The sequence below is a fragment of the Hemitrygon akajei genome, chromosome 1 (assembly GCF_048418815.1).
Source record: "Hemitrygon akajei chromosome 1, sHemAka1.3, whole genome shotgun sequence".
NCBI lineage: Eukaryota > Metazoa > Chordata > Chondrichthyes > Myliobatiformes > Dasyatidae > Hemitrygon > Hemitrygon akajei.
In genome coordinates this window covers 192,508,716-192,535,785 of record NC_133124.1, presented here as the reverse complement: position 1 = coordinate 192,535,785, position 27,070 = coordinate 192,508,716, and the positions used below count along the sequence as shown (strand labels likewise).

The 27,070-nt window shown below is 43.5% G+C and overlaps 1 protein-coding gene across 2 annotated transcripts in view; it reads right to left on the bottom strand.

Moving 5' to 3' along the window:
* Positions 1-25,938, bottom strand: part of ido1 (indoleamine 2,3-dioxygenase 1) — a 48,185-nt gene extending 22,247 nt beyond the window's left edge. The window contains exons 1-9 of one of the 2 annotated variants that reach the window (XM_073058180.1): positions 25,681-25,938; positions 22,376-22,495; positions 20,117-20,212; positions 18,892-19,011; positions 17,682-17,800; positions 10,435-10,449; positions 5,894-5,993; positions 1,264-1,381; positions 708-759 (exon numbers count right to left, since the gene is read on the bottom strand). In XM_073058180.1, the coding sequence (XP_072914281.1) occupies positions 708-759; positions 1,264-1,381; positions 5,894-5,993; positions 10,435-10,449; positions 17,682-17,800; positions 18,892-19,011; positions 20,117-20,182 (590 nt within the window). In that variant the 5' untranslated portion in view covers positions 20,183-20,212; positions 22,376-22,495; positions 25,681-25,938. Of the gene's footprint in view, positions 1-707; positions 760-1,263; positions 1,382-5,893; positions 5,994-10,434; positions 10,450-17,681; positions 17,801-18,891; positions 19,012-20,116; positions 20,213-21,148; positions 21,370-22,375; positions 22,496-25,680 lie in introns of those variants that run through there. The other variant, XM_073058172.1, reaches the window with a different exon arrangement.
* Positions 25,939-27,070: the final 1,132 nt, after the last annotated feature.

The following is a 27,070-nucleotide window of genomic DNA, read 5'->3' as shown; positions in this document are numbered from 1 at the left end:
GAATGCTCCTCTGCACACCACTGTTGTAACGTACGGTTATTTGAGTTACTGTCACCTTCCTGTCAATTTGAACCAGTCTGCCCATTCTCCTCTGACCTCTCTCATTAACAAGGCATCTTCACCCCACAGAACTGCTGCTCACTGGATGTTTTCTGTTTCTTGCACCATTCTCTGTGAACTCCAGAGGCCGTTGTACATGAACATCCCAGGAGATCAGCAGTTTCTGAGATACTCAAACCACCCCAGCTGGCACCAACAATCATTCCACGGTCAAAGTCTCTTAGATCACATTTCTTCACCATCCTGATGTTTGGTCTGAACAATAGCTGAACCTCTTGACCATGTCTGCATGCTTTTATGCACCTGGCAGTTGCTGCCGGGTGATTGGCTGATTAGATATTCGCATTGACTAATAAGTGTATAGCTGTATCTAATAAAGTGGCCACTGAGTGTATCTACAAGATTAGTTAACCAGGCTAGTGTCATTACACAGAAAATTCTGCAGCTGTTGGATGCATTATTGCTTTAAAAGTACCTTGAAGACTATGACAACCTTAAAAATAGATGGTTATTCAAAGGAAAAGGTTTTGGGCCAACTGGGATTAAGAGTTTAGGGGAGAAATTAACATAATACATGGACAGCTAATCCATTGAAAGTTGTACATAATTCTACAAAATAGAAAACAGTTTTAATAGTGACTACATACCCAGACAGAAAGAGACGAATGATTCCATAAAATACAGCAGGGTCGACATGCTCTGTGGAGAGAAACAGTTCCTTCTTCAATGAAAGCATTGTACAGGAGAAGAAAATGGGCCCGTCCATGAAGATAAATCTTAGGCTGGGGTATGGCCAGTGATCGTCAGGCACCAAAACAGATTATTCCATAACGAGTTGCACATACAGGTACAATTGCGACATTTGGACAGATCTACGGGATGGAAGGGTATAGAGGGATAATGGGCCAAATGCAGGAAGGTGGGACTAACATGGACAGGTTGGGCCGAGTGGCCTGTTTTGATAGTGAGAAGCTGTATAACTTAACGACAATGCATTCCTTCTGGTGAAGGTACTCTGATAACTGCACGTTCCAGTGCTGTTGGAGGGGAGTTCCAGGACTATTCCTACCCATCAGCCATCCTCCTTTCTGGTATTTCAGACTGGTGAAGTAACATGGTTTAGTTCATTCGAGGAAGATGCCGAGAGGGTGGTCAGCCAGCAAAGGACCTGACGGTATCAGCAAAAAGTGTGCTGACTCTTACCATCCATCTTCCTGAAGGCCTGGTTCATCTTTCTGATCGATGCAGCCACATCTTGCAAAGCACTTTTAATGGAATCCTCTTCATGCTTCCAAACTGCTTCAGTTGCTGTGGCAATAGCCTGGCCAATGAGGAAGAGGAGCACTTGCATTAGGTATGCAAATAAATTTCCTTTGATGTCATGGTGACATGTACATATTATGATAATAAATTTAGTTTGAACTTTCAACCTATCTGCCTCTTTGGATGTGTGTGGTGGGGGTTTGGGGGCATAGAAATCAGTGCACCAAGAGGGAGAATGTCCGAACATCACACAGACAGCACAGAGGTTAGGTTTGAATCTAGGTTTCTGTAGCAGCAGTACTCTCTGAAGCAGCACTATGCCACCCTGAACATAGCTCGCAAGCTTCCTCTCATAAGTGAGAACTGACAATATTAATATGTTATCCCAGCACTTTGCCGTGCTTTCATTGCATCTAATTCCTCAGATTCGGAATTATATGGTAAAATGCATTGTTTTCCGTAAACCGCCAACACAACCTAGGGGTGAGCCAGGGCAGCTCGGCAGTGTCGCCACATATTCCAGTGCCAACGTAGCACGTCGAAAACGCTCGGCAGGACAATACAAACTACAGCAAGACAGAGCCCAACAAGCAAACAAACAACGGCAAAACAAGCCCCTTTTCTCCCTCCCCTCCCTAACACCCACCCACCTGATGCCATTTCCATGTCTGAAACTCATCTGCTGACGTTAAATAAAGTTTCAGTTCAGGATGTGATAAACGACCTCAAAACAACATTTGATCTGTCGGAAAATGGATCTGTTCCCGTCACGATTGACAGGATGGCTCTAATAATTCTGACTGGAACTGTTAGATACCAGGCTTGATCGTCGACTGGTTCTTTGAGTTGAGATGAATTGCTTTCGGAATCCACACAATACAGTCCAGGATACTTGGAACAGAAAACAGCAAGCATGGCTGGGATCCCAAACACTTTCATCAGAAGACACAGGGTGCCTTGAGAGCGTAGTTGTTTCAGCGTCAGAGTTTGGAGTTTAATTCTCGGTGCTGGCTGTAAGGAGCTTGTGGTTCTTCCCATGTGGGTGTGGTTTCCTCTGGGTGCACCAGTTTCCTCACACAGTCCAAAGACATTGTGCCTAGTAGGTAGATTGTACTGTGACTAGGCTAGGGTTAAATATGTGTCGCTGGGCATTGGGACGAAAGGGCCTGTTCCTTGCTGTATCTCTAAATAAAATAATTAACAAAAAATGGTATCACTCAAAGTCCAAACAACTGCATCTGCACATTTTGTGCTCTATGAAAGGTCTTATCTTTCTTTTTCAGAACTAGTTGGGAATAGACTGAGGTACTGTGGCTCACAGAACGGGGCAGCTGAGTCCAATCGTTATGTACAGTGCCTGCAGCCAGGAGAGAGACTGGGCACTGCAACTTCAGGAAGAGAGTGTGGTCAGAGGAGAACCAGAAAGATTCGAACACTCATACTGAACAGTCAGCACAAGGACTCCAACCCTGAAGATGCAGGTTACGCCCTAAAGCTAACCGTAGGTTGAAGTGACCTTCACATTGTAGTGAGGCGTGGCTTCTATTCATCTGAGATCCTCAGTGATGCTGTGCAGAGAAGAGGCAGCCTCCTACAAGGAGGAAACTAAGTCGAGGTGTAATGTGCAGGGAGGGGTGGGGCTGACGGGCAATCAGTGGCAACTACATGGAGGCTCACCAATCAAGGAGTTCAGGGCTCTGAGGGAGAAGTATAAACTTATGCAGGTCACGTGAGGAAGGCATACCACTCCAAGGGTAAAATTAAACCACAGCATAATGAGCCAAATGGCAAAATTTGTAAACAGCTTGTTTTCCACTGATAAAAGCTATTGTGCAGTCAGGTCATTCACCGGAGCTCGGCAAATGACAACAATGGTTAGTTATCACTACAAGTAAGTATTATTATCAAAGTACGCTATACCTCACCATATACAACCCTGAGATTCGCTTTCTTGTGGGCATCCTTAACAGATCTATAGAATAATAACTATTACAGAGTCATTAAAGACCACCCAACTTGGGCGTTCAACCAAAGTGTAGAAGTTCGCTGATGACACGGCCATAGTGGGGTGTGTCAGGAATGGACAGGAGGAAGGGTATAGGAAACTGATACAGGACTTTGTGATATGGTGCAACTCAAACTACCTGCGTCTCAATATCACCAAGACCAAGGAGATGGTGGTGGACTTTAGGAGATCTAGGCCTCATATGGAGCCAGTGATCATTAATGGAGAATGTGTGGAGCAGGTTAAGACCTACAAGTATCTGGGAGTACAGTTAGACGAGAAGCTAGACTGGACTGCCAACACAGATGCCTTGTGCAGGAAGGCACAGAGTCGACTGTACTTCCTTAGAAGGTTGGCGTCATTCAATGTTTGTAGTGAGATGCTGAAGATGTTCTATAGGTCAGTTGTGGAGAGCGCCCTCTTCTTTGTGGTGGCGTGTTGGGGAGGCAGCATTAAGAAGAGGGATGCCTCACGTCTTAATAAGCTGGTAAGGAAGGCGGGCTCTGTCGTGGGCACAGAACTGGAGAGTATGACATCGGTAGCAGAGCGAAGGGCGCTGAGTAGGCTACGGTCAATCATGGAAAATCCTGAACATCCACTGCATAGCACCATCCAGAGACAGAGAAGCAGCTTCAGTGGCAGGTTGCTATCGATGCAATGCTCCTCAGACAGGATGAAGAGATCATTACTCTCCAATGCCATTCGGCTTTACAATTCTACCGCCAGGGGTAGGATATGTTAAAGTGCCGGGGTTAGGACTGAGCTTAAGTTACCATTCAATGTATTTTAGTAAACTATTTAAGAACTTTTTAAAAGCTATTTATTAATGCTTTTTGAGAGGGTGATTTTAGATGCATATCATATTATACTGAGTTAAGTATTGTATGTAATTAGTTTTGCTACAATAAGTGTATGGGACATTGGAAAAAAATGTTGAATTTCCCCATGGGGATGAATAAAGTATCTATCTATCTATCTATCTATCTATCTAAGACAACAAACTGTGCAAATGCAACAGAAGAAACAATAATAATAAATAAATATTGAGAGCATGAGATGAAGAGCCCTTGAAAGCTAATCCATTGGTTGTGGGAACATTTCAATGACGAGGCAAGTGAAGTTGAATGATGTTATCTCCTTTGTTCAAGAGACTGATGGTTGAGGGGTGGTAACTATTCCTAAACCTGGTGGTGTGAGTCTTGAGGTTCTCCTACCTTCTTCCTGATGGTGGCAGCGTGAAGACAGCATGTCCTGGGTGGTGGGGTTCCCTGATGATGGATGCTGCTTTCCTGCAACAGCGTTTCGTGTAGGTGTGCTTAATGGTCGGGACTCAGGCCTTACTCATGGTGGACAGGCTGTATCCAATACTTTTTGTGGGATTTTCCATTCAAGGGCATTGGTATATCCATACCAATCTGTGGTGCAGCCAGTCATCTACAGAAGTTTGTCAGTTTTGTCATGCCGTTTCTCCTCAAACTCCTAAGGAAGTTGAGGTGCTGCCTTACTTTCTTTGTAATTGCACTTACATGCTGGGCCCAGGACAGGTCCGCTGAAATAATAACACCGTATTTGAAGTTGCTGACCCTCTCCATCTCTGATCCTCCGATGAGAGCTGGCTCATGTACCTCTGGTTTCCTTCTCCTGAAGTCTATAATCAGCTCGTAGGTCTTGCTGACATTGAGTGAGAGGTTGTTGCTATGACACCGCTCAGCCAGATTTTCAACCTCCCTCCTGTATGCTGATTCAGCACCACCTTTGATTCAGCCTATGACAGCGGTATCGTGAGTAAATTTGAATGTGGCATTGCAGATGTGCTTAGCCACACAACCGTAAGTGTAAAGTGAGCAGAGCACGGGTGCAACTGTGCTGATGGAGATCATGGAGGAGATGATGTCAATCCAAACTGACTGGGGTCTGCCAGTGAGAATATCCAAATTCCAACTGCACAAGGACGTATTGAAACCAAGAACTTGGAGCTTACTGATTAGTTTTGAGGGGATGATAGTATTGAATGCCAAGCTGTAGTCAATAAAGAGCATCTTTGCTGTCCAGATGTTCCAGGATAGAGTGAAGAGCCAATGAGATGGGATCTGCTGTGGACCCGTTGCTCTGGTAGGCAAATTGGACTGATCAAATTACTTCTCAGTCAGAAGTTGATATGATTCATTACTGGACTCTCAAAACACTTCATCACAGTGGCTGTAAGCACAACTGGGTGATAGTCATTGAAGCAAGTCAGCACACTCTTCTTGGGCACCAATATAATTAAAACTGCTCGAACCAGGTGGGTACCACACACTGCCGAAGCGAGAGGTTAAAGATCTCAGTGAACATGTAGCAATGAACTTCGTAAAGCCTATGTCATTAAATAGATTGCACACGTTAGAAATGGGATTTATTGGATTTCCTTGTTCGACTGCCTTTCTGAAAATGCATAAATGCTTTTGCCAAATGTTTACCTTCTAAAACAGTGGAATTTAGATACATAACAATATTAATAAAAGCAAACAGTTTACTTAGATTATTTACCCCTCTACCCCTTCAGATATGTGACCCTTCGCATACCTTGATGCCTTGTACAGCTGCCAATTCCACCTGTAATGTTACCAGAAAAAATCCCTTCAAGCTGCTTCCTCCAGGTAATGTGAAGATCGTGTCCAAATTTCTGGAAGAAATGTATTACCATCTAGTGGTCATACAAAATACCAGCACATAAATATAAACACAGTTTACCAGCACATGTTTTCTTGTCGAAATAAATCGATTTTAATCTGGTTACCTTCTCGAAAGAAGCCTTACGTTTGTGTGAAGAGATGGGACAATTCTCCTCAAATGAAATCACTTTACCATTGAACCAACAGTTTCTTACGTACAAGAACACCGCAGAGCAGCTTATACAGAAGAAGCAGAGGTACACAGCCGGGGAGACGCCAGTGTACACAAGGTGGCAGGAGGTCCTATGACATGAACTGAGAAGATAGTCAAGGCCCTGGACTTGGTTGGAAGGTAAGAAGTTTAATGACCTCAGATGAGTCATTAAGGGCAATAGTTCTGTGCCAAATCCTGGCAACTGCGCCACTTAACTCAGTCTCTGCTCCAAGTCATGGTCAAGTTATTGTCACGTGCACAAACACAGTGTGCACAGGTGCAATGAAAAAGTGACTTGCAAGCTCACAGGCACGTAGTAACAGATAAGCATTATTCACAAGGGAAAACAAACATAAATTATACACAATTTTGTACGAGAAAGAACATAAGTAGAACAATAGTCCCTTTTAGTGTAAAGTGATCAGATTTGTCACTTTGTTGCTATAATGTAGTTAGGGTTGTGTGCCGGTTGGTCTAAGAAATAGCGCGGCGGTTAGCGCAACGCTTCACAGTACCGGCAACCTGGGCTCAGTTCCCGCCTCTGTCCGTAAGGAGTTTGTAAGTTCTCTCCGTGACTGCGTGGGTTTCCTCCGGCGGTTTCCTCTCGCAGTCCAAAGATGTACTGGTTGGTAGGTTAATAGCTCATTGCGAATTGCTCTGTGATTGGGCTAGGGCTGAATAGGTGTCTGCCTCGCAGGGCTGGAAGGGCCAACTCCATGCTGTAGCTCAATAAATAAATAAATATGAATAAAGTTGCGGGCTTCTGTACGCAGCTAGGTTGCAACAACGCAGCTATCAATTCCCTTCACCAACGGGGACTAACATTATATTTATGTAGACTATTAATCACATTTAGTAATGCCACATTTTTCAGGTTTGACTCACCAATCAGTCTTGCTCCCAAACATTTCTCATGAGTGCATTTCCCAAACACATTAGGTGACCTCTCTCCCACTGTCACATCTCCCTTTCCCTTCTCAGACAAAATGGCTCAGGACTGGAGGCAGGAGGGCTCGATTACCAGGAGACTGTTAGGTCCCATATACCTCCTACCCCCTCTCAGCAGGCAGGGATGGGCATAACTGCAATGGCTGTCGTGGGAGTAAGACCAAAACGATCAATAACAATATCCTCTCCTCTCGTCCTCCTACCAGCCCTCAAGTTAAAACCTCTCCTGCCAGAAGAGCTGAAAGTGGTGTAAATGCACATCCATGTCATTCCTTTCTCCCCACAACCTGGTATCCTGTCCTGTGCAAGGATCGGAGCTGGTCAGGTTGTGGACACCGCCAGAGCGTTTCAGGAGATCTGATCTGCTACCTGGTTAGTGACATCATGGTGAAGCATCTGGTCATGGGTTTTGTATCTAACACGCATCAGCTGAGGGAGACAGTGTCCAAGGCTGCAGGTCAATGGATCACTGAGTGGAGCAGGTCAGGTTAAGAAAGTACATGGGACATTTGCCTTCAGTGGGTGAGACTCAGAGCACAGTGCAGGGTCATACAGGAACAGAACAGAACACACGTTAGGCCACAGCTGCAGCTCTATGACCATTCTGAGATGGCGATGGAGGTGGAGAGGAGACCTATGGGAACGTTGCCAGGGCTGGCGAGCTATGGATATCAGGAGAAACTATTTAGACACAGGGTGCTTTCTTTGCGACAGAATGAGGTGGGATTTAATTGAGGGGTGTCAAATGCCAAGAGGACAAGAAAGGTATGCTTCCCTCAGCAGAAAAGGTCAGCAAATAAGATATAAGACCATAAGACCATAAAATATAGGAGCAGAAGTAGGCCATTCGGCCCATTGAGTCTGCTCCGCCATTCAATCATGAGCTGATTGATGTAAATGGAGATGTAGTTTCTGCAGGATTTAGAGTCAAAGTGTTGAGACAAAAAAACTAATTCATACAGATTGTGGTCAGGCTCTGGATCACATTTTCTGCAGAGGCAGTGGAGAAGATGCCTTCCCCATATTGACAAAGTACCTGTCCAGGGCTATTGGTCTGTCTCTACCTTCAATGGTGGGAAGCAAGAGCTATGATGGAAACTAAACTGGAGCCCATTTTGGCCAGCAGGTACTTCCTCAGTACCCGGGCTAGGGCCAGGGTGGTGCTGGTACTATTGCTGCCATGTCCCATGATCCTGGCGCTGTCTACGTGGATGAAGGGTCTCGGCCCAAAACGTCGACAGTTTACTCTTTTCCACAGGTGCTGCCTGGCCTGCTGAGTTCCTCCAGCATTTTGTGTGCGTTGCTTGGATTTCCAGCATCTGAAGATTTCCTCCTGGCTGTCCGTGTGGAGTTTGCAAGCTCTTCCTGTGACTGTATGGGCTTCCTCTGGGAATTCCACTCAGATATCACAGCAGGATGGTAGATTAGTTACTCACTGTAAATTACCCCTGACGCAGATGGATGGTAAAATTTGGGGGGGGGGGGGGGTGAGCAGCTGAGGGGAATTTGGGAGAATAAAATGGGAATAGGACATCAGGGCCTTTCTCCGTAGCTCTCAAATCTCTGATCCCTTGTAACATTAACTCCACCAACCAAAGCTGTATCAACTACAGCTGAAAATGTCTCTACTATAGTAAACATTAATGCTAAAAAGAACTAAAGGGAAACTGATGGGCATATGTGCATGAGAGAGAAAACATTGTTAGTGTGTGGTAGGTCATGTTTAACCAATCTATTAGAGTTTTTTGAGGAAGTTACCAGGAAAGTGGATGAAGGGAAGGCAGTGGATGTTGTCTACATGGACTTCAGTAAGACCTTTGACAAGGTCCCACATGGGAAGTTAGTTAGGAAGTTCAGTCGCTAGGTATACATGGGGAGGTAGTAAATTGGATTAGACATTGGCTCAATGGAAGAAGCCAGAGAGTGGTAGTGGAGGATTGCTACTCTGAGTGGAGACCTGTGACTAGTGGTGTGCCACAGGGATCAATGCTGTATTTTGTTATTTGTCATCTATATCAATGATCTAGATGATAATGTGGCAAATTGGATCAGCAAATTTGCTGATGATACAAAGATTGGAGGTGTAGTGGACAGTGAGGAAGGTTTTCAAAGCTTGCAGAGGGATTTGGACCAGTTGGAGGAATGGGCTGAAAAATGGCAGATGGAGTTTAACGCGGACAAATGTGAGGTATTGTACTTCAGAAGGTCAAACCAAAGTAGAACATACAAGGTAAATGGTAGGACACTGAGGAGTGCAGTAGAACAGAGGGATCTGGGAGTACAGATACATAATTCCCTAAAAGTGATGTCACAAGTAGATAGGGTCGTAAAGAGAGCTTTTGGTACATTGGCCTTTATAAATCAAAGTATTGACTGTAAGAGTTGGAATGTAATGGTGAGGTTGTATAAGACATTGGTGAGACCGAATTTGGAGTATTGTGTGCAGTTTTGGTCACCTAATTACAGGAAGGATATTAATAAGGTTGAAAGAGTGCAGGGAAGGTTTACAAGGATGTTGCTGGGACTTGAGAAACTGAGTTACAGAGAAAGGTTGAATAGGTTAGGACTTTATTCCCTGGAGCGTAGGAGAATGAGGGGTGATTTGATAGAGGTGTATAAAATTATGATGGGTATAGATAGAGTGAATGCAAGCAGGCTTTTTCCACTGAGGCTAGGGGAGAAAAAAAACAGAGGACATTGGTTAAGGGTGAAGGGGGGAAAGTTTAAAGGGAACATGGGGGGGGCTTCTTCACGCAGAGAATGGTGGGAGTGTGGAATGAGCTGCCAGATGAAGTGGTGAATGCGGGCTCACTTTTGACATTTAAGAAAAACTTGGACAGGTATGTGGATGAGAAGGGTTTGGAGGGATATGGTCCAGGTGCAGGTCAGTGAGACTAGGCAGAAAAATGGTTCGGCACAGCCAAGAAAGGCCAAAAGGCCTGTTTCTGTGCTGTAATATTCTATGGTTCTATGGTTCTATGGATAAGAGGTAAATTGGGTCAATGGAATTGCTGCACTGGGAGCTAGCACGGACTCAGTGGCCTGAATAGCCTTCTTCTGTATAATCAGAAGTATAAGTGAAGTATTATCACTGCCCTTTAACCTTACGAGGACCACTCTCTGCTTCAATTTCTCAGTATCCCTGTCAAAGGACATTTTTTTGACTTATTTTCACATAACCACAGGAGAAGGCAGGAAGTCTGTAGACTGCATCACCCACCCATCTTGATACAATTCTAAGTGCAAAAAAAATCATAATGAGGAGAAGAACAAAGAGCTTCAGTGCTTACCTTAACTCCATGCCCCTGAAAAGATTCCGCAAAGAGATTTGCAAAAGAAAGGAACAAATAATTAGCATTTTCCACAATTCTGCACGTAAGAAAAATTAAACAGCTTCTGAGTGCACACTAATTTCACCTGAAAATCCATCACAAAAACAGTAACCACAATTCATATGTTTAAGCAATGACTGGACACTGGGCACCGGAGGAAGATAGGACGCGGAGTGGACAAGTTTAGCCTCGTGTTCCAGCTACCTCCTTCCCAAGCAATCTCAGTAAAACAATAAGGGGGACCAGTGAGAGCTTTGTCTCGAGATCCAGGGGATAAAACAGATGTGCTATAATGAACAGAGAATGCTGCGTGCTAAGTTCCCGGCAATTTCCCTTTGTTATAACTTGTTTCGGGATGAAACATGCTGAGGATTTCCTTCACACAGTGGAGGGTATTAAAATGGTTGACCTGCCTGTTAAAAGAGAGTTGGAAAATTCCACGATCACATTTCGGGTGACGTGGTGTGCTGCAGGTAGCGCTACTGCTTCGCGGTGCCAGGGACTGGGTTTGGTCCTGACCTCGGAAGGGTTCTGTATGGAACTTGCATATTCCTCCTGAGACCCGCGGGTTTCATCCCCCGATGCTCTGGTTTACTCCCACAACCCAAAAAGTTGCTAGGTTAATTGACAACTTTACGTTGCTCCTAGTGTGTGTGTGTTTGGGAGAACTTTTGGGGAGTCGATGCAAATGTAATAGGGAGAATAAAACAGGGCCAGGATAGGAATGTGTGAATGGGAGTTATGGTCAGCATGGTCTCAGTGGGCTGAATGGCCTGTTTCTGCACAGTATCTCTCTACAATCCTGTGAACTGGCATTTGGCATTGGTCTATTGTCATGTGCACTCAAATACAGTGAAAAACACAGAGGAACTAAGGAGGCAATAAGAAGCACAGACCTCATGAGTTAAACAGGCCAGTTTCGTGAGCAAGGACAGTGCTTTGAATTTTGTTTGTAACCTGTTTAGTTTCTATCTTTTCTGTTAAATTCTGTAGCTTCAATGTATAGTCATGAGAAGTAGTCTTTAACCTCTCAGGAACCAAAGTAACCAGCTAGAACTGATTAATTCTGATCACACAAGATGCTGATAACAGCAAAAGCAGTAACTGAAAGCACAGTGTGATTTTAGCGCAAGTGTCCTGTGAATGGAATGTCCACAGAGTAAGGAATTTGGTGAGCAAAGCACTGGGGAGATAAGGACCAATTAGGTCTGTCGATTAAATTAAGCATTTCAAGACATGTCTGCGAAGTTGCTAATGTGTTGCAACTGTAGTTATGCAAAACTACAATCATCTGGCAAACATGCAACTTGGGTCATGCTGAATTAGTACATCTTCCAGAATATTGGATATTATTTTATGTAATTTGATAATTAATTCACTTTTTTAAAAGATATTCCACAGCACTATGACACATGTGAGGCCAGTAAGTTTAAAGGGAGCTCGAGAAACAGGACTCTGATAAGTCCAAAGGGTTAGTGGGAGCCCAGGCCTGATGAACGAGAAGGGGAATGCAGGAACCAGGAACACAGGGAGTTGGAAGGGAGTGTGGCAAACATTACCTTCTGAGTCAGATGAGGAACCACTAGGACTTCTGAGTGGTCTGATAGTGAATCAGAATCAGAATTAGGTTTATTATCACCGGCATGTGATGTGAAATTTGTTAACTTAGCAGCAGCAGGTCGATGCAATGCATAATATAGAAGAAAAATAATAACAAATACATCTTATCCAGTATACTTTATACAGTATAATATATTGAATAGATTAAAAATTGTGCAAGAAACAGAAATATTATATATTAAAAAAAAGTGAGGTAGTGTCCAAGGGTTCAATGTCCATTTAGGAATTGGATGGCAGAGGGGAAGAAGCTGTTCCTGAATCACTGAGTGTGTGCCTTCAGGCTTCTGTACCTCCTACCTGATGGTAACAGTGAGAAAAGGGCATGCCCTGGGTGCTGGAGGTCCTTAATAATGGACACTGCCTTCCTGAGACACCGCTCCTTGAAGATGTCCTGGGTACTTTGTAGGCTAGTACCCAAGATGGAGCTGACTAAATTTACAACCCTCTGCAACTTTTTCCGGTCCTGGGCAGTAGCAACTATACCAGACAGTGATGCAGCCTGTCAGAATGCTCTCCATGGTACATCTATAGAAGTTTTTGAGTGTACTTGTTGACATGCCAAATCTCTTCAAACTCCCAATAAAGTACAGCCGCTGTCTTGCCTTCTTTATAACTACATCAATATGTTGGGACCGGGTTAGTTCCTCAGAGATCTTGACGCCCAGGAACTTGAAACTGCTCACTCTCTCCACTTATGATCCCTCTGTGAGGATTGGTATGTGTTCCTTTGTCTTACCCTTCTGGAAGTCCACAATCAGCTCTACCACCTTACTGACGTTGAATGCCAGGTTGTTGCTGCAGCACCACTCCACTAGTTGGAATATCTCACTCCTGTATCCTCTCTCGTCACCACCTGAGACTCTACCAACAATGGTTGTATCATCAGCAAGTTTATAGATGGTACTTGAGCTATGCCTAGCCACACAGTCATGTGTATAGAGAGAGTAGAGCAGTGGGCGCATCACACACCCATGAGGTGCGCCAGTCTTGATTGTCAGTGACGAGGATACGTTATCGCCAATCCGCACAGATTGTGGTCTTCTGGTTAGGAAGTCGAGGATCCAATTGCAGAGGGAGGTACAGAGGCCCAGGTTCTGCAACTTGGTCAGAGCTTCATCTGGATCATCAGGTTTTTTGTCATGCCTCGATCAGACCACTTCAGGTGCCAGGGTCCTCCAGGCTCCGATGCTCTGTCCCCTCTGATTATTAGTTCCTTGTTTTCACTTGTGTCTTGTTTTAGCTATCAGTGCACCTGTGCCTGGTTTTGCTTGTCTATTTAAGTTCCATCCAGTTTTTCATCCTTGCTCATGTTTGAGCTTACATACCCTGTGTTCTCTACAAACCAATCCAAAGTAAAAATTCTTTTTTTCAATCCTATCCTAGTCTCTGGTCTCCTTTGTACTTGGACACAAATGCATTGATAGGGTGAAGGTGAAGGCTCAGCCAAGGGACTGGAGCAGATCAGGCCCAATTTTTGTTTAAATCGGAACTACCAAGGTAACAGGGTACGGGCCTGGTGCCTGTGAATCCCCAGCTATGGGTAAATAGCCCCATTGCCTTGTGGACAGCCTTGAGAGAGATGAAGGCTATGGGAGTAAACCCAGACAGCAAATCTAGAGTGGAGCCCCTAAGGCGGCTGGATGTCATTGAACATCCTTCCAGCAGCTCCTGCAGCCAAGCTGGTGCCAAAAGTATTGCTTCATAAACTTTCCTTTGGATTATACTGGTGAGGCCGAGAGGGGTCAACTGGGCATCTCAGGATCCCCATACCTTCTGCCCAGGCTTGTGCTATGGAGAGGTCACTCTGTTGTCCTTTGAGACAGAGGGATCATCGTTGTCATCATTAATGTGGGGAAGAATACGCTGGTATTGGTTTATTATTGTTGCACGTACTAAGAAACTGTGAAAAGAATTTGTTTGCATGCCATTACTCAGATCATAAGTACCTCAAGGTAGTTAAAAAAAAACAGAATGTAGAATATGGTATAGCAGTTACAAAGAAAGTACAGGGGCCAAGACGAGGTAGGAAGTTCATCTCGGAGTGCATGAGGGGTCTATTCAAGAGTCTGGTGTGATTTGAAACCATAGAGGACTGGCATCAGCACTGGGAATAATGGATCGGTTCCACAGGGACAGACTTCACTAGAATAGAACTGGGGCCTGTGCCCCAGCAAATAGAAGGCAGTTGTAACTAGGACATGAAAGTAGATAGTGAGGAAAGCTTTTGGTGAAAAGGAATTTTGGAAGTCAACGAGAAATGACAAAGCAAGGTTGCAGAGTTGTAACTCAGTGACTGCTAATCAGAATCTACCCGGAAGGAACAGAGCAGTGTAAGAATGTACCTTCAAACAGAGTCAGAACAAGGAAAATGGTACAAAGACTATTAACGGCTATTCATCTGAATCTGTTACAGAACAGGAAAATTGTTGGCACAATTAGAAATAGGTGAATGGATTCTAATAGCCATTTCAGAGACATGGTCACAACATAACCTAGGATGGGAAGTAAAGAGTGCTAGAGGACTTAAACCTTTAGAAGAAACAGATGATGATGATGATGATGATGATGATGATGGTGATGATGGTGATGTTGATGATGATGGTGATGATGATGACAATGATGATGGTGATGATGATGATGATGATGGTGATGTTGATGATGATGGTGATGATGATGACGTCAACTCAGGCCTGGGAGGCCAGCGTCGGGCATTTTCATGCCTTACAAGGCGCGGAACGAAAGACTGTGTGGCGTTCCACTCCTCAAAGTCTCTCCTCAAGAGACAGGCAAAATGGTAAAAGAGCTGAAGCAGCCATGGTGTTGAAGAATATGGGAGAAAGGCAGCAGAGAAAAAGGACATTCACCCAGCAAATCAAGGACAGAATCAGTTTGTTTGGAAATCAAGAGAGGAAAAGGACAGAGAACAGTGGTGGGAGCTGTCTCTATGATCAGAAGCTGTAGAGGTAGTGCAACTCAGGAAGACAAGATGCATGTAACAAGGATAACACACTAATCACAGGGGAATTCAATCTACAGCAAACCAAAAGAACTGTAATGTTGTGAAGAATGAATAAAGAGATTGGGTAGGGTTATCTTCCACTGAGGAACCAGGCTGATGTAGAGGTAATATTATGTACTGAAAAAGGATTTATTGATGGTCTGGTAGCTCAGCTAGCTTTGGAAATAGTAATTATAATATTATGAAGGTCTTAAAAAAATCTGATAGAGATTTAGTCCAGTCTTAAATCTGAGTAAAACAAACAAGGCGTGTGATGTGTGTTGGTGAAGGTGGAAAGATAACCTATAATGAAAGGAAGTGACAGCAAAATCTACCCTTTAGCAAATGGATCAGAAATTACAAATAATAGATAGTGTTTAGGGGGAAAATATTCAACAGGAGAATTGAAATGGTTATGGATATCAACAGCATAGTCATATCAAGATAGGATGTACTAAGTATAAATATTATTTTAGAATTTTGAATGATAAATTATATTAAAATTAATTTATATTATGATGCATTGTATGTGATATCAAAGTAAAAGTTTTATTTATTTTTAATTTAGAGATATGACACAGAATGTACCATTTTCACCCAATGAGCCATGCAGCTCAGCAAATCAGTGATTTAACCCCAGCCTAATCACAGGACAATTTACAATGACCAGTTCACCTACTAACCAGTACTTTTTTGGACTGGAGCACCCAGAGGAGATCCATGAACACGTGGGAAGGGCGTAAAACTTTCTTACAGAGGACGCTGGAATTTAATGCTATAGTACTGTCACGCCAGCTGTGACACTACCATGACACCCCAAAAAGAAAAACGGTGAAAAGACTGTGAAAGCTTCACAGTTCACTAAAGCAAGAGCAAGAGGAATTGATCTGGAAATGGAAAGGATGCAAGGGTAGTCTGACAAGAACTGTCAAAGTGACTAACATTTACTTTGGATATGTAACGAGGAAAGCATTAGCTCAGGTTAATAAGGGGCCCTACAGACAGAGACGGGAGAAATGATGATGGAGAAGAAAAGAATGACAGAGAAATTAAACAGCATTTTGTATTTGAATTCACAGAAGGCACAGTAAACCTCCCAGAAACTGAAGCATAGGCATAGAGTGATGAAGGAGCTAAAGAAAACACACAGTATGTTGGCATTTGTTGCAAGACAAATTCAGTTCACATCTTGCATCTTGCTCCAGTTATATTGGCCCCTGCTGAGAGGCATCTTGCTCCAGTTATATTGGCCCCTGCTGAGACTTCAAATAAGGGACCTGGTGACGATTCTTCCAGAGTATTATTCAGAGCCTGGTCTCCTTACGCTTACAACAGAAGGAGAGAAGTGGAAGTTCATTTGTCCAACAGGAGAGAAAAGTAATTTGAGCTTCCACTGTCTGGCCTTCAGCAGAATGGGAGGTGATATTGAAATATATATACTTCTCACTGGGCAGGTCCAAGGTTTCCAAGGCCTGGATTGTCTAGACCCAGGGGTCACAGGGACAAAATGAGCGATCAGCTATTCAGTGCAGAGACGAGAAGATGTGAACTAGGTAAAAGAGAATTGGAACTCTCTACCCCAGCAGGCAGTGGAATTGCTGATTATGTTCAAGTCAGATGCTGATAATTTTCTAGCTGTTCAGGGAATTGAGTGATACAGGGTTACTGCAGGAAAGTGACACTCAGGTAAAAGATTGCCCAAGATTTAATTAAATAAATAGCAGATCAGACCTTTTCCTGCTTGTCTTATGTTCTTTGCTCCTTTGACACGCTCAGCATTACACCAGAGATAACCCGAGTACATAGTGCAGTGTGTTTCACTTATGTGGAGACACAAAACATTATTTTTATTAAAAGTGGAGACGCAAGAGACTGCAGGGGCTGGAATATGGAGCAACACTCCAAGAATGCTGAGGGAACTTAGTGGGTCAGGCAACATTATGGAAATGGACAGTCGACGTTTTGGGTCGAGACCCTTCATCTGGACTGAAAGACAGATGGGAAATGGCCAATATAAAAAGTTGGAGCAAGAGCAGGCAGGGAATAGGTGAATCCAGGTAAGGAGGGTTAATAGGTAGATGGAGGAGGTGGGAATGGAAATAACACTGAGGTTGTGAGGTGATAGGTGGAGCCAGGTGAAAGGGATGATAGGCAGATGGAGGAGGGGAGAGTGGAACTAGGGACAGTAATTCAAAGGCCTTTAACCAGCTGTGAGACTCCAAGGGCCAATGGGGCTGTTTGGGGGCTGGGCCTTGGACTTGCCAGCTGAGGCTTCACCATTCCTTGGGTGGGGCCACAGCACCTCACTCTGGGAATGTTCAGCCAAGGAAGAAGCGGGGAATTGGGAGCAAGCTGCAGGTGGAGTGGGGAAACAGGCCTGCTCTTGAGGGATAAAATACCCACATGATGTTTTCCATTCAGTCAGGTGGTACAAAATAAGGAACGAAAGTTGGTTTGAGTATTCTCAACAGCCACTGGCTGAGAAGGACAAAGGGAGGTGGAACATTACGACAACAGTAACTACACCCACTTACCTTGCACACTTTCTCTTTATCACAATCCAGAATAATGAGGCCAAAGTTCTTACCTGTTGGGATCCTTTTTCTTCCAATTTGATAAAACACAGTCAGCATGAACTAAGATTGGTGGCAGTCCAATGATTTCAGATACTTTGCAAAAGGGCACCACAAGGTTCTTGGGCAGCACCTGATGAACGTACCAAGCCACAAAGAAAGCAAGAGTCAACTCATTACCATGGAGACTACACGAGCAATCTGTAGGAAGACCTCATTGGGTCAAACAACCTCAGTGGAAGATGCTGTTTGACTCACTGGCTTCTTCCAGCTTGTTACATGTTACTCTGTTTAAGTCTGCTTTCAGCTTCCAACATCCTAGGTCCCAGACTTGGGAATACCTCTCTCTAACCCCACACACCTTTTTTTTCAGAACCTGCTTAAAATCCCCATTTAGGTCACTCGTCCCAACCACTGCATCTTTCTCTCAACAAGTGTCTCAAAACCTCTAATCTCTCTCTCTCTCTCTCTCTCTCTCTCGATATATATATAAAACTTTAAAAACAGTAAGTGTAGTTGTTATAACGTGTGATTCTGTGAGATGAGTAGCAGCATTTAACATTATCATTTGCTTTGCGTTTGCATACGTATGGTTTTTAAGGAAAAATCCTTCGTTATTAGTCATGTTCAGTTTTTCTTTTGCCAATTGGTCTTCAAGCAGCTGACTAACTAATGTTTTCAATCCTGTTCTATTTACAGAGGTAAAAATAGCCACACAGCTATGTAAACATAGAACAGTACAGACCCTTTGGCACACAAAGTTGTACCGAACTTTTGACTTGTTTTATGATCTATCTAACCCTTCCCTCCTATGTAGCCACTATTTTTCTCTCATCCATGTGCCTAATTAAGAGTTTCTTAAACGTCCCTAATTTATCTGCCTTTACCACTGCTCCTGGCAGGGCATTTGACACACCCACCTCACTCTGTGTAGAAAACCTACCCCTGACATCCCGCTATACTTTCCTCCAACCTCATTAAAATTATGTCCCCTCGCATTAGCCATTTCCACCTGGCTATCCACTCATCTGTCTCTTATCATCTTGTACCTGACGATGTATCACTGCGATGCAAAACAAACTTCCAATCCATTTTTACAACATTTACACAGTGCCTCGGTTCCACGAGCAGCAACAACACTGGCAGCACCAACCGGTTGTGAAATGGTCCCGGTGCCAAGTGTTTGCAAAACAGGAGTCAGTGACACAAGGCCAGCTTTCAAACCTTTGCGCTGTTTTGCTCTCCCTCCTGCCACACGTAGCCCATCGTAATGAAGCTCAAGGCCAGGTGAGCCAGCCGCAGCTGTTTATGCCCAATGAGTAGATGTGTGTCCAGAAGCTCCATCTGCAAACAAGATGATATAGGAGATAGAACAGGGCAGAAACAGGCCCTTTGGCCCATGATGTTTGTGCTGTAGTGAACTAAACTACACCTCTATTCCCTGCATATTCATTTGACTAGCTAATGCTACCATCATAGTCACTTCCACCATCACCCCATCCTGGCCACCTACTACCCTCTGATTAAAATACATCTCGGTAATGGAATTCCCATTTGAGGTATTTAATCCAAGGCACCTCTCATTTGGTCCTTTGCTCTACTTCCAGGTTGATTCTTCAGGGTGAGGCTGATCTTAATTTCAAAGTCATTGGTTTTTGCCATCGGCACCAGGTCACGTCAGCACAGGTCCAGTGAAAAACTTACAGCAGTACCACGCGCACATAGCGTTAGAGACACATCACCTTCAGAAGAACTATGTAACAACATAGAATATACAAATGTATACATAATGGACCCTCATAATTCAGGACATGCCCTCTTCTCACAATAAGAGAAAATCTGCAGATGCTGGAAATCCAAAGCGACACGCACAAAAAGCTGAAGGAACTCAGCAGACCAGGCAGCATTTATGGAAAAGAGTAAACGGTCAACGTTTCGGGCCGAGACCCTTCATCAGGACTCTCGGCCCAAAACATCGACATGCCCTCTTCTTATTCCTACCCTCAGGGAGGAGGTACAGGAGCTTGTCGATCCATACTTATCATTTTAGGAACAGCTTCTTCCCCTCTGCCATCTTGTTTCTAAACAGTCCATAATCTCATGAACTCTACCTCACTGTTCCTCTTTTGCATTATTTTTTTTTATTGTAACATGTAGTAATTTTTTATGTTCTTGCACTGTACTGCTGCCACAAAACACGTGACAGTGATAATAAACCTGATTCTCGTTCTTGGGTTCAGGAATATGATGGTTATCTATAGCCTGCATTGTCATTTCTCAGCATCCTCAGACAGCATTGCGGGCTGTTTTTTAATTAACATTGCCTTGCATCCTGCTTTGGTCAGTAGCCCCCCTAAAGTGCTACATACATTAACTTTATTTGGTTACTTGGTAATAAGCGCACATTTTCTTCATTAGATCGGGATTAGAGGATAAATGAAGTACCTACTTTATTCACTTCATGACGAAGCTGCTGAAGTTCAATCAACTGAGGCAAATTGCTTGCAATATCCATCCACGGCTGGTAGAATTTCGGGAGCTCATACTGGTAAGAAGAAAGAAGCTATTCACTGGCTGAGCCACATACAAACTACGCAAAACTTGGATGAGGAAATGATTTGTGATTGTAAAGCTAAATTGTATTTCTTGATGTCAAGATAAATGGAGCTCAATGTTCCAGATATTAACCTAACATAAATAAGATTTATTAAATTCCTGTCACTCTCCCTGCGTTGGAAGAGCCTCGTTTCCTGAGGAAGGCTCATTTGACTTTAGCAAGTGATAACTTTTGTCCACTTTGTTTCTGAAAACTCAAATTCGTCCAGCAACAAAGAACATGATTCTGTTTCTGGGCTGTTTACACAGGATAAGTGATCAGAAACCTCATATACAAAGGGAATAAAATGGAATAACACTGCTCCCCAAGTTGCAACTAACAGATGCAGGAAAGGACAAGTGTGCAGTCAAATTAAAATAACTAAACATTGCTTTATGATATGCAAATAGAAAATAAAGCAACGCTTCTATATTTTTTCGCACCCGGAGATTCTTATTGCAGATTATTTACTAATGGCTGATTCAAACAAAGATAAATGATTGCGAAAATGCTGGGGATAAAATTAAAGACAAAAGCTCTGCAGCTTTGTAAGTCCTGGATCTAAAGCCATGCTAATAACAAAGGATGCTTCACTCACAATTAGAGGTTCATTTAATGGTGAGTTTGCAGAAGATTGGGAGCTGGTTCTGGGAGTGATCAGCCTGTCTCCATGCTCAGCTCCACATTAATGCAAATTAAATCATTATTTCCCAATTTGTGGAAACAAATTCTCCTCAACTTTACCCATGGGCCCAATCCCTGAAACTCTTTTTGAAAGACAGAAATATATTAATATTGTACACAGGAGTTATAACTGCACTCAAGGAAAGCAATGCAATAGAATTAATCATTTATACAATAGCAGTAGAAAAAGTGATAACATACCAATGGCTCTGGTAAAACAAACCCAAAGTCTTTGGAGACATGGAACTTGTCCATGTTTAAGTACTCTCCATCTGATGCATTATTCTCGTCCTTGTCCATTGCTCAACGAGAAATATTAATGATGCTAGAGTGAAATTCACTTCTCTGTCAAGGATGAACTGCAACAATGGCTTCCAAGTGTGTTTTACCTAAGGCTGAGAACTGTCATCAGGCAGAAGAGGAAAACAGATATAGTGCAAGCTGAATGTTGGACTTTGGTCCCACTGCTGGTTGGTTTAAATGGGGTTTTTGAGTGTCTAATTAATTTCATTGGCTATCTCAAGTTTCTGAACTAGCTGGCTGGAATGTAAAATTTACTGTGAGGGTGCATCAGGGGAGACAAACTGATGTTTACTTGTTCCAAAATAGAATAAATAACACAACTGGCAAGATAAGAGAACAGAGATAAGGTGAGCTGGGTCCAAAGAAGGTGCAAATCTGCTGCTGTATCCTGTCTGTGACTAGAGATCAGCAGATGAGTAAGGCATAGGGACATAAGAAAGTAGAGTTGGAGGAAGACATTTGACCCCTAGTTAATGCTCAACCAGGACAATCTTGGACAATAATTCTCACATCATTTTTGTGCTGATGTAAGTATGCAAAGTTCACTTGCATTGGTCCATAAATGGTGAGGGTTGGGGTGGGGAGTGGAATTTTGCAGAGCAAGCAGAAATTTTGCTGGAGTGGACTGCTGAGTGGTGGTGACACGTCCGGTGCAGTGTCAAATTGGGGATGGGCAGGAGACTAAGATGTGGTCTTTGGCAATCTCTGCTCCAGCTTTGCAAAAGCGTCAGCCTGAGACTGAGTAATCTGCCCTTTTGGATTGAAGAACATGAAGAATTCTGTCAGAGTTAGCAGCTCGTGTGAAGACTGCAGATAAAATAACAGCCTCTGCTTCTTAAATGTAAAAAGCCACAGATAATACGTATAACACGGGACAATGATTATTTTCAAAGGTACTGCTTCTTCAGAATTATCTTGTGATTATGATAGAATGCTTGAAGCTGACTATAAATATGATTTCAGATTACATGTATCTCGTAGGAATATGAAGAAACAAAAAATTAACTTTTATTGAATATAATGCATTTAATTGGATAGTGGTGCTGATGCTTTGCAATAGTTCAACAAAGATAAACGTGTTTAGTTGATGATTTTCATTTGTACTTAGTGTCTGAGGTTTCTCACTTAAGTGTCCATGACATCGCAGGTAATTCCATTGAGGGATTCCAGTTGCCCCGATACTGTTTCTCCATGACTGCGATGTCCTGGTGAAACCTTTCACGACGTATGCTGGTGATATTAAACCTGATTCCGAAAGAGAAGTGAGTTAATCCCATAAGAGGTCACACATAAGTACATTGTGAAGAAACCAAAACAGGGTCAAGTCAAGATTACTATTATGTCCACAAGTATGGTGAGGTAGAAATAATGTACGCTTAGCCCATGGCTCTACTCTCTCTACACCCATGTCTGTGAGTTAGGCATAGCACAAACACCATCTATAATTTGCCAATGGCACACATTGTTGGCAGAATTTCGGGAGGTGATGAGGTGGCATACAGGAGTGAAATAGATTTGTTGGTTGAGTGGTGTCACAACAGCATTCACTCAACATCAGTAAGACTAAGGAATTGATTGTAGACTTTAGGAAGGAGAAGTTAAGGGAACACATATCAGCTTCTTTCAAGGGGTCAGTAGTGGAAAGGATGAGCAAACTCAGGTTCCTGGGTGTCAACATCTCTGAAGATCTAGCCTGGGCCCAATATATTAATGCAATTACAAAAAGAGGCATGTGAGGAGCTATATTTCATTAGGGGTTCTAGGAAATTTGGTATGTCATCAAAGACTTCTGCATATTTCTAGATACACTGTGACAGACAGGAAAGCAAAACTGATAGACAAATCAATTTAGAACCCACCCTTAGAAGGGTGGGTTGGCAAGTTTGCAGATGACACAAAAGTTGGTGGTGTTGTGGAGAGTGTTGAGGATTGTCGAAGATTGCAGAGAGACATTGATAGGATGCAGAAGTGGGCTGAGAAGTGGCAGTTGGAGTTCAACCCAGAGAAGTGTGAGGTGGTACATTTTGGAAGGACAAACTCCAAGGCAGAGTACAAAGTAAATGGCAAGATACTTGGGAGTGGGGAGGAGCAGAGGAATCTGGGGGTACAGGTAGATAGGGTAGTTATGAAAGCTTATGGAGTGTTAGCTTTCATAAGTTGATGGATAGAGTTTAAGAGTCACAGGGTAATGATGCAGCTCTATAAAACTCTGGTTAGGCCATACTTGGAGTATTGTGTCCAGTTCTGGTCGCCTCACTATAGGAAGGATGTGGAAGCATTGAAAAGGGTACAGAGGAGATTTATCAGGATGCTGCCTGGTTTAGAGAGTATGCATTATGATCAGAGATTAAGGGAGCTAGGACTTTACTGAGAGGAGACATGATAGAGGTATACAAGACATTAAGAGGAATAGATAGAATGGACAGCCAGCGCCACTGTTCAATACAAGAGGACATGGCTTTAAGTAAGGGGTGGAAAGTTCAAGGGGGATATTAGAGGAAGGTTTTTTACTCAGAGAGTGGTTGGTGCGTGGAATGCACTGCCTGAGTCAGTTGTGGACAGGTATTGTGGTCTACTAAACAGATATGTGGAGGAATTTAAGGTGGGGGATTATATGGGAGGCAGGGTTTAAGGGTTGGCACAACATTGTGGGCTGAAGGGCCTGTACTGTGCTGTATTGTTCTATGTTCTAAATCCGTTCAATATATCACCAGCAGTAGCCTACCCATCATCACGGACATACGTATATACAGAGAAATGCTGCAAAAGGGCCAGTAACATCAGGAAGGATCCCACCCACCCTGCTCATGGACCGTTTGTCCCACTCCCGTCAGGGAGGAGGCTTCATAGCATCCACACCAGGACCACCAGGCTCTAAATCAGTTACTTTCCCAAGCAGTATGGCTGAGCAACACTTTTACCCAATATCACCCCTGACAACCACCCCCTTATCACTTTCTGTCAGAGTCACCTTATATACAGATACTCTTGTGCTTATGGACATACAATCAATTATGTATGTTAGCTATCTTAAGTATTTGTATTTATTGTGTTTTTTGAATTTTTTTAATCTTATTGTTTTTATTTTGTGCTGTATCAGATCCAGAATAATTCTCCTTTCAACTTGTGTACTGGAAATGATATTAAATAATCTTGAGAGCATTCTAACTGGTCACATCACTGTCTGGTATGAAGGGCCCACTGCACAGGATCGGACAAAGCTGCAGAGGATTGTAAACTCAGCCAGCTCCATCATTGGCCCTAGCCTCCCCACCATCGAGGACATCTTCAAACAACAATAGCTCAAAAAGGAGGCATCCATCATTAAGAACACCCACCACCCAGAACATGCTCTCTTCTCATTACATCGGGGATAAGGTACAGGATCCTGAAGATACACACTCAACATTCTAGGAACAGCTTCTTCTCCTCTGCCATCAGATTATGAAGGGCCCACGAACACATGAACAATGCCTCAATATTTTTGCTCTATTTTGCATTATTTACTTATTTTTATATATTTATTATTGTAATTCACAGTATATTTCATGCATTTCAAGGTATTGTTGCCGCAAACATCAACTTTCATGACATGTTAATGATAACAAACCAGATTCTGATTCAGTCTGTGACGATCTGTCAAGATGGCATGCAATTAGAAGCTACTCATTGTACTCCCTACGTGACCCCTTTGTCCATTTGTCCCTCCCCACCGATCCCCTTCCTGGCACTTATCCTTGCAAGCGGAACAAGTGCTACAGCTGCCCCTACACTCCCTCCCTCACTGCCATTCAGGGCCCTAAGCAGCCCTTCCAGCTGAGGCAACACTTCACCTGTGAGTCTGTTGGGGTCACTAACTGTGTTCGGTGCTCCCGGTGTGGCCTCCTGTGTATCGGTGAGACCCGACGTAGATTGGGAAATCACTTGGCTCCATCTACCAGAACAAGGGTAATCTCCCAGTGGCGCCCATTTTAATTCCACCCCTTTTCCATTCCAATATGTCTATCCATGGCCTCCTCCACTGTTGTGATGAGGCAACACTTAGGTTGGAGGACAACACTATATATTCTGTTTGGATTCCTCAAACTTCCGGTCATGTCCTTACCCTCCCCCCACTTTTTCTTTCTTCCATGGCCTTCTGTCTCTTTCGCCAATCAACTTGCCAGCTCTTTGCTTCATCCTTCCCCCTCCAGGTTTCACCTATCACCTTGTGTTTCTCTCTCCTTTCCCTGCCTCGCCCCACCTTTTAAATCTCTTCCTCAGCTTTTTACTCCAGTCCTGCTGAAGGGTTTCGGCCCAAAACATCGACTATATTTTTTCCCCATAGATAGTGCCTGGCCTGCTGAGTTCCTCCAGCATTTTGTATCTGTTGCTGTTCACTGTACATCTCAGTATATATGATGATAATAAAACAAATTCCCAGTCCATACCTTCTCACAGTAAATACTGGACAGACAGTCAGCTTTTCACCTCATGGTGACCCCCTACCATCCATTCCTGTGTGCAGAAGATTAAAATGCAAGCTTAGGCACATTCCATTGCATAGAATTGAGCTAATGAAAGACGACGAGACAGATAGGATTTCTGACACATTCATCTGAACTGCTAGTGTTTCACTCCAGTCTACCTCCATATCTAGATAATCCAAAATAGGTGGATGAGGTAACCGCTCTGACCCTGTCCTCACGTTGAACATCAAAGCTCAGTGTTGTAATTGGATTGAAAATTTGCAGAAATAATCTTTTGTTTTAAAAGTGCACACAAATTAGGTTTGAGAGCCACACCTTGTCTGGCTGGTTTACAAAAGGGCCTTTCGGGTGTGGCAGGGAGATGAACAGCTGGTCTGAGTGCAGTCCCTAGTGGTTTCCTGGCATTGAAATCTGCAATTGACTATTGTTTCGGTCTTGAAGGAAGGCGACTCTCTGTGCTTCAGATTTCCTATGGTGGCGCCTTTCTTTGGATTTGTTCCTCCCTAGTAAAAGCAGATAAATATCTACTACACTCCTTCACCCTTGTCCTCTCTGTTTCAGTGCTGTTTTGGATACCATTAAGTGTAAATATCTAGTGCAGTAAAACTCTGACGATCCACTATCTGGATAAGCTAATGGTTCAGTCGTGCTCCTTTGCTGCTTCAGTTCCCGTACTCCCGTTTAACTCAGCACGATCAGGGACTGCACTCACTTCAGACTGACCAGTGCTTCTCCACTCTCCCTTCAAACATAGTAACTTCACTGGGACACTTATTGCAGTATCAGGTGAGATCTGAAAAATCACCTGTGTATTCATATTGCATTTAATAACATCCGAGAGACCAAAAAAAACCTGCAAGTTTCAGCGAATTCCCTGCATTAGCAAAGATTCACTGTGGGAAGCTCTTGGGGAAGAACGCCTGTGGATTGGGCTGAAATTTGGGACCTCGGCAGTTTTTCCCTCTCTCTCTCTCCACACGGTGTTCATGGGATTCAGAGCTGGTCAGGTAAGAGGATGGATTCACTGGATACCCAGATTTAGAGCGGTTTATTGTCATATACGCCGGGGTGCGTTGAAATTCCTTGCTGCCGCAAAGCTCACAGAGGAATCAATGTGCACGGTAATAGTAAGTAAAAGAATAAGACAGCAACAAGCACAAACAACAAAGTACAGTCGTGCAAACTGAAGCAGTGCAGAAAGGGAACGGTAACAATAGCAGACAATGTAGAATTAAGGGCCTGGGAGTGTGGCAGCAACACTGGGAAGGGGACGTGAATGGGATGACCGGTTCAGAAGTCTGGTAACAGTGGGGATGAAGCTGTTTTGAAGTCCAAACATCCTGGTTTTCAT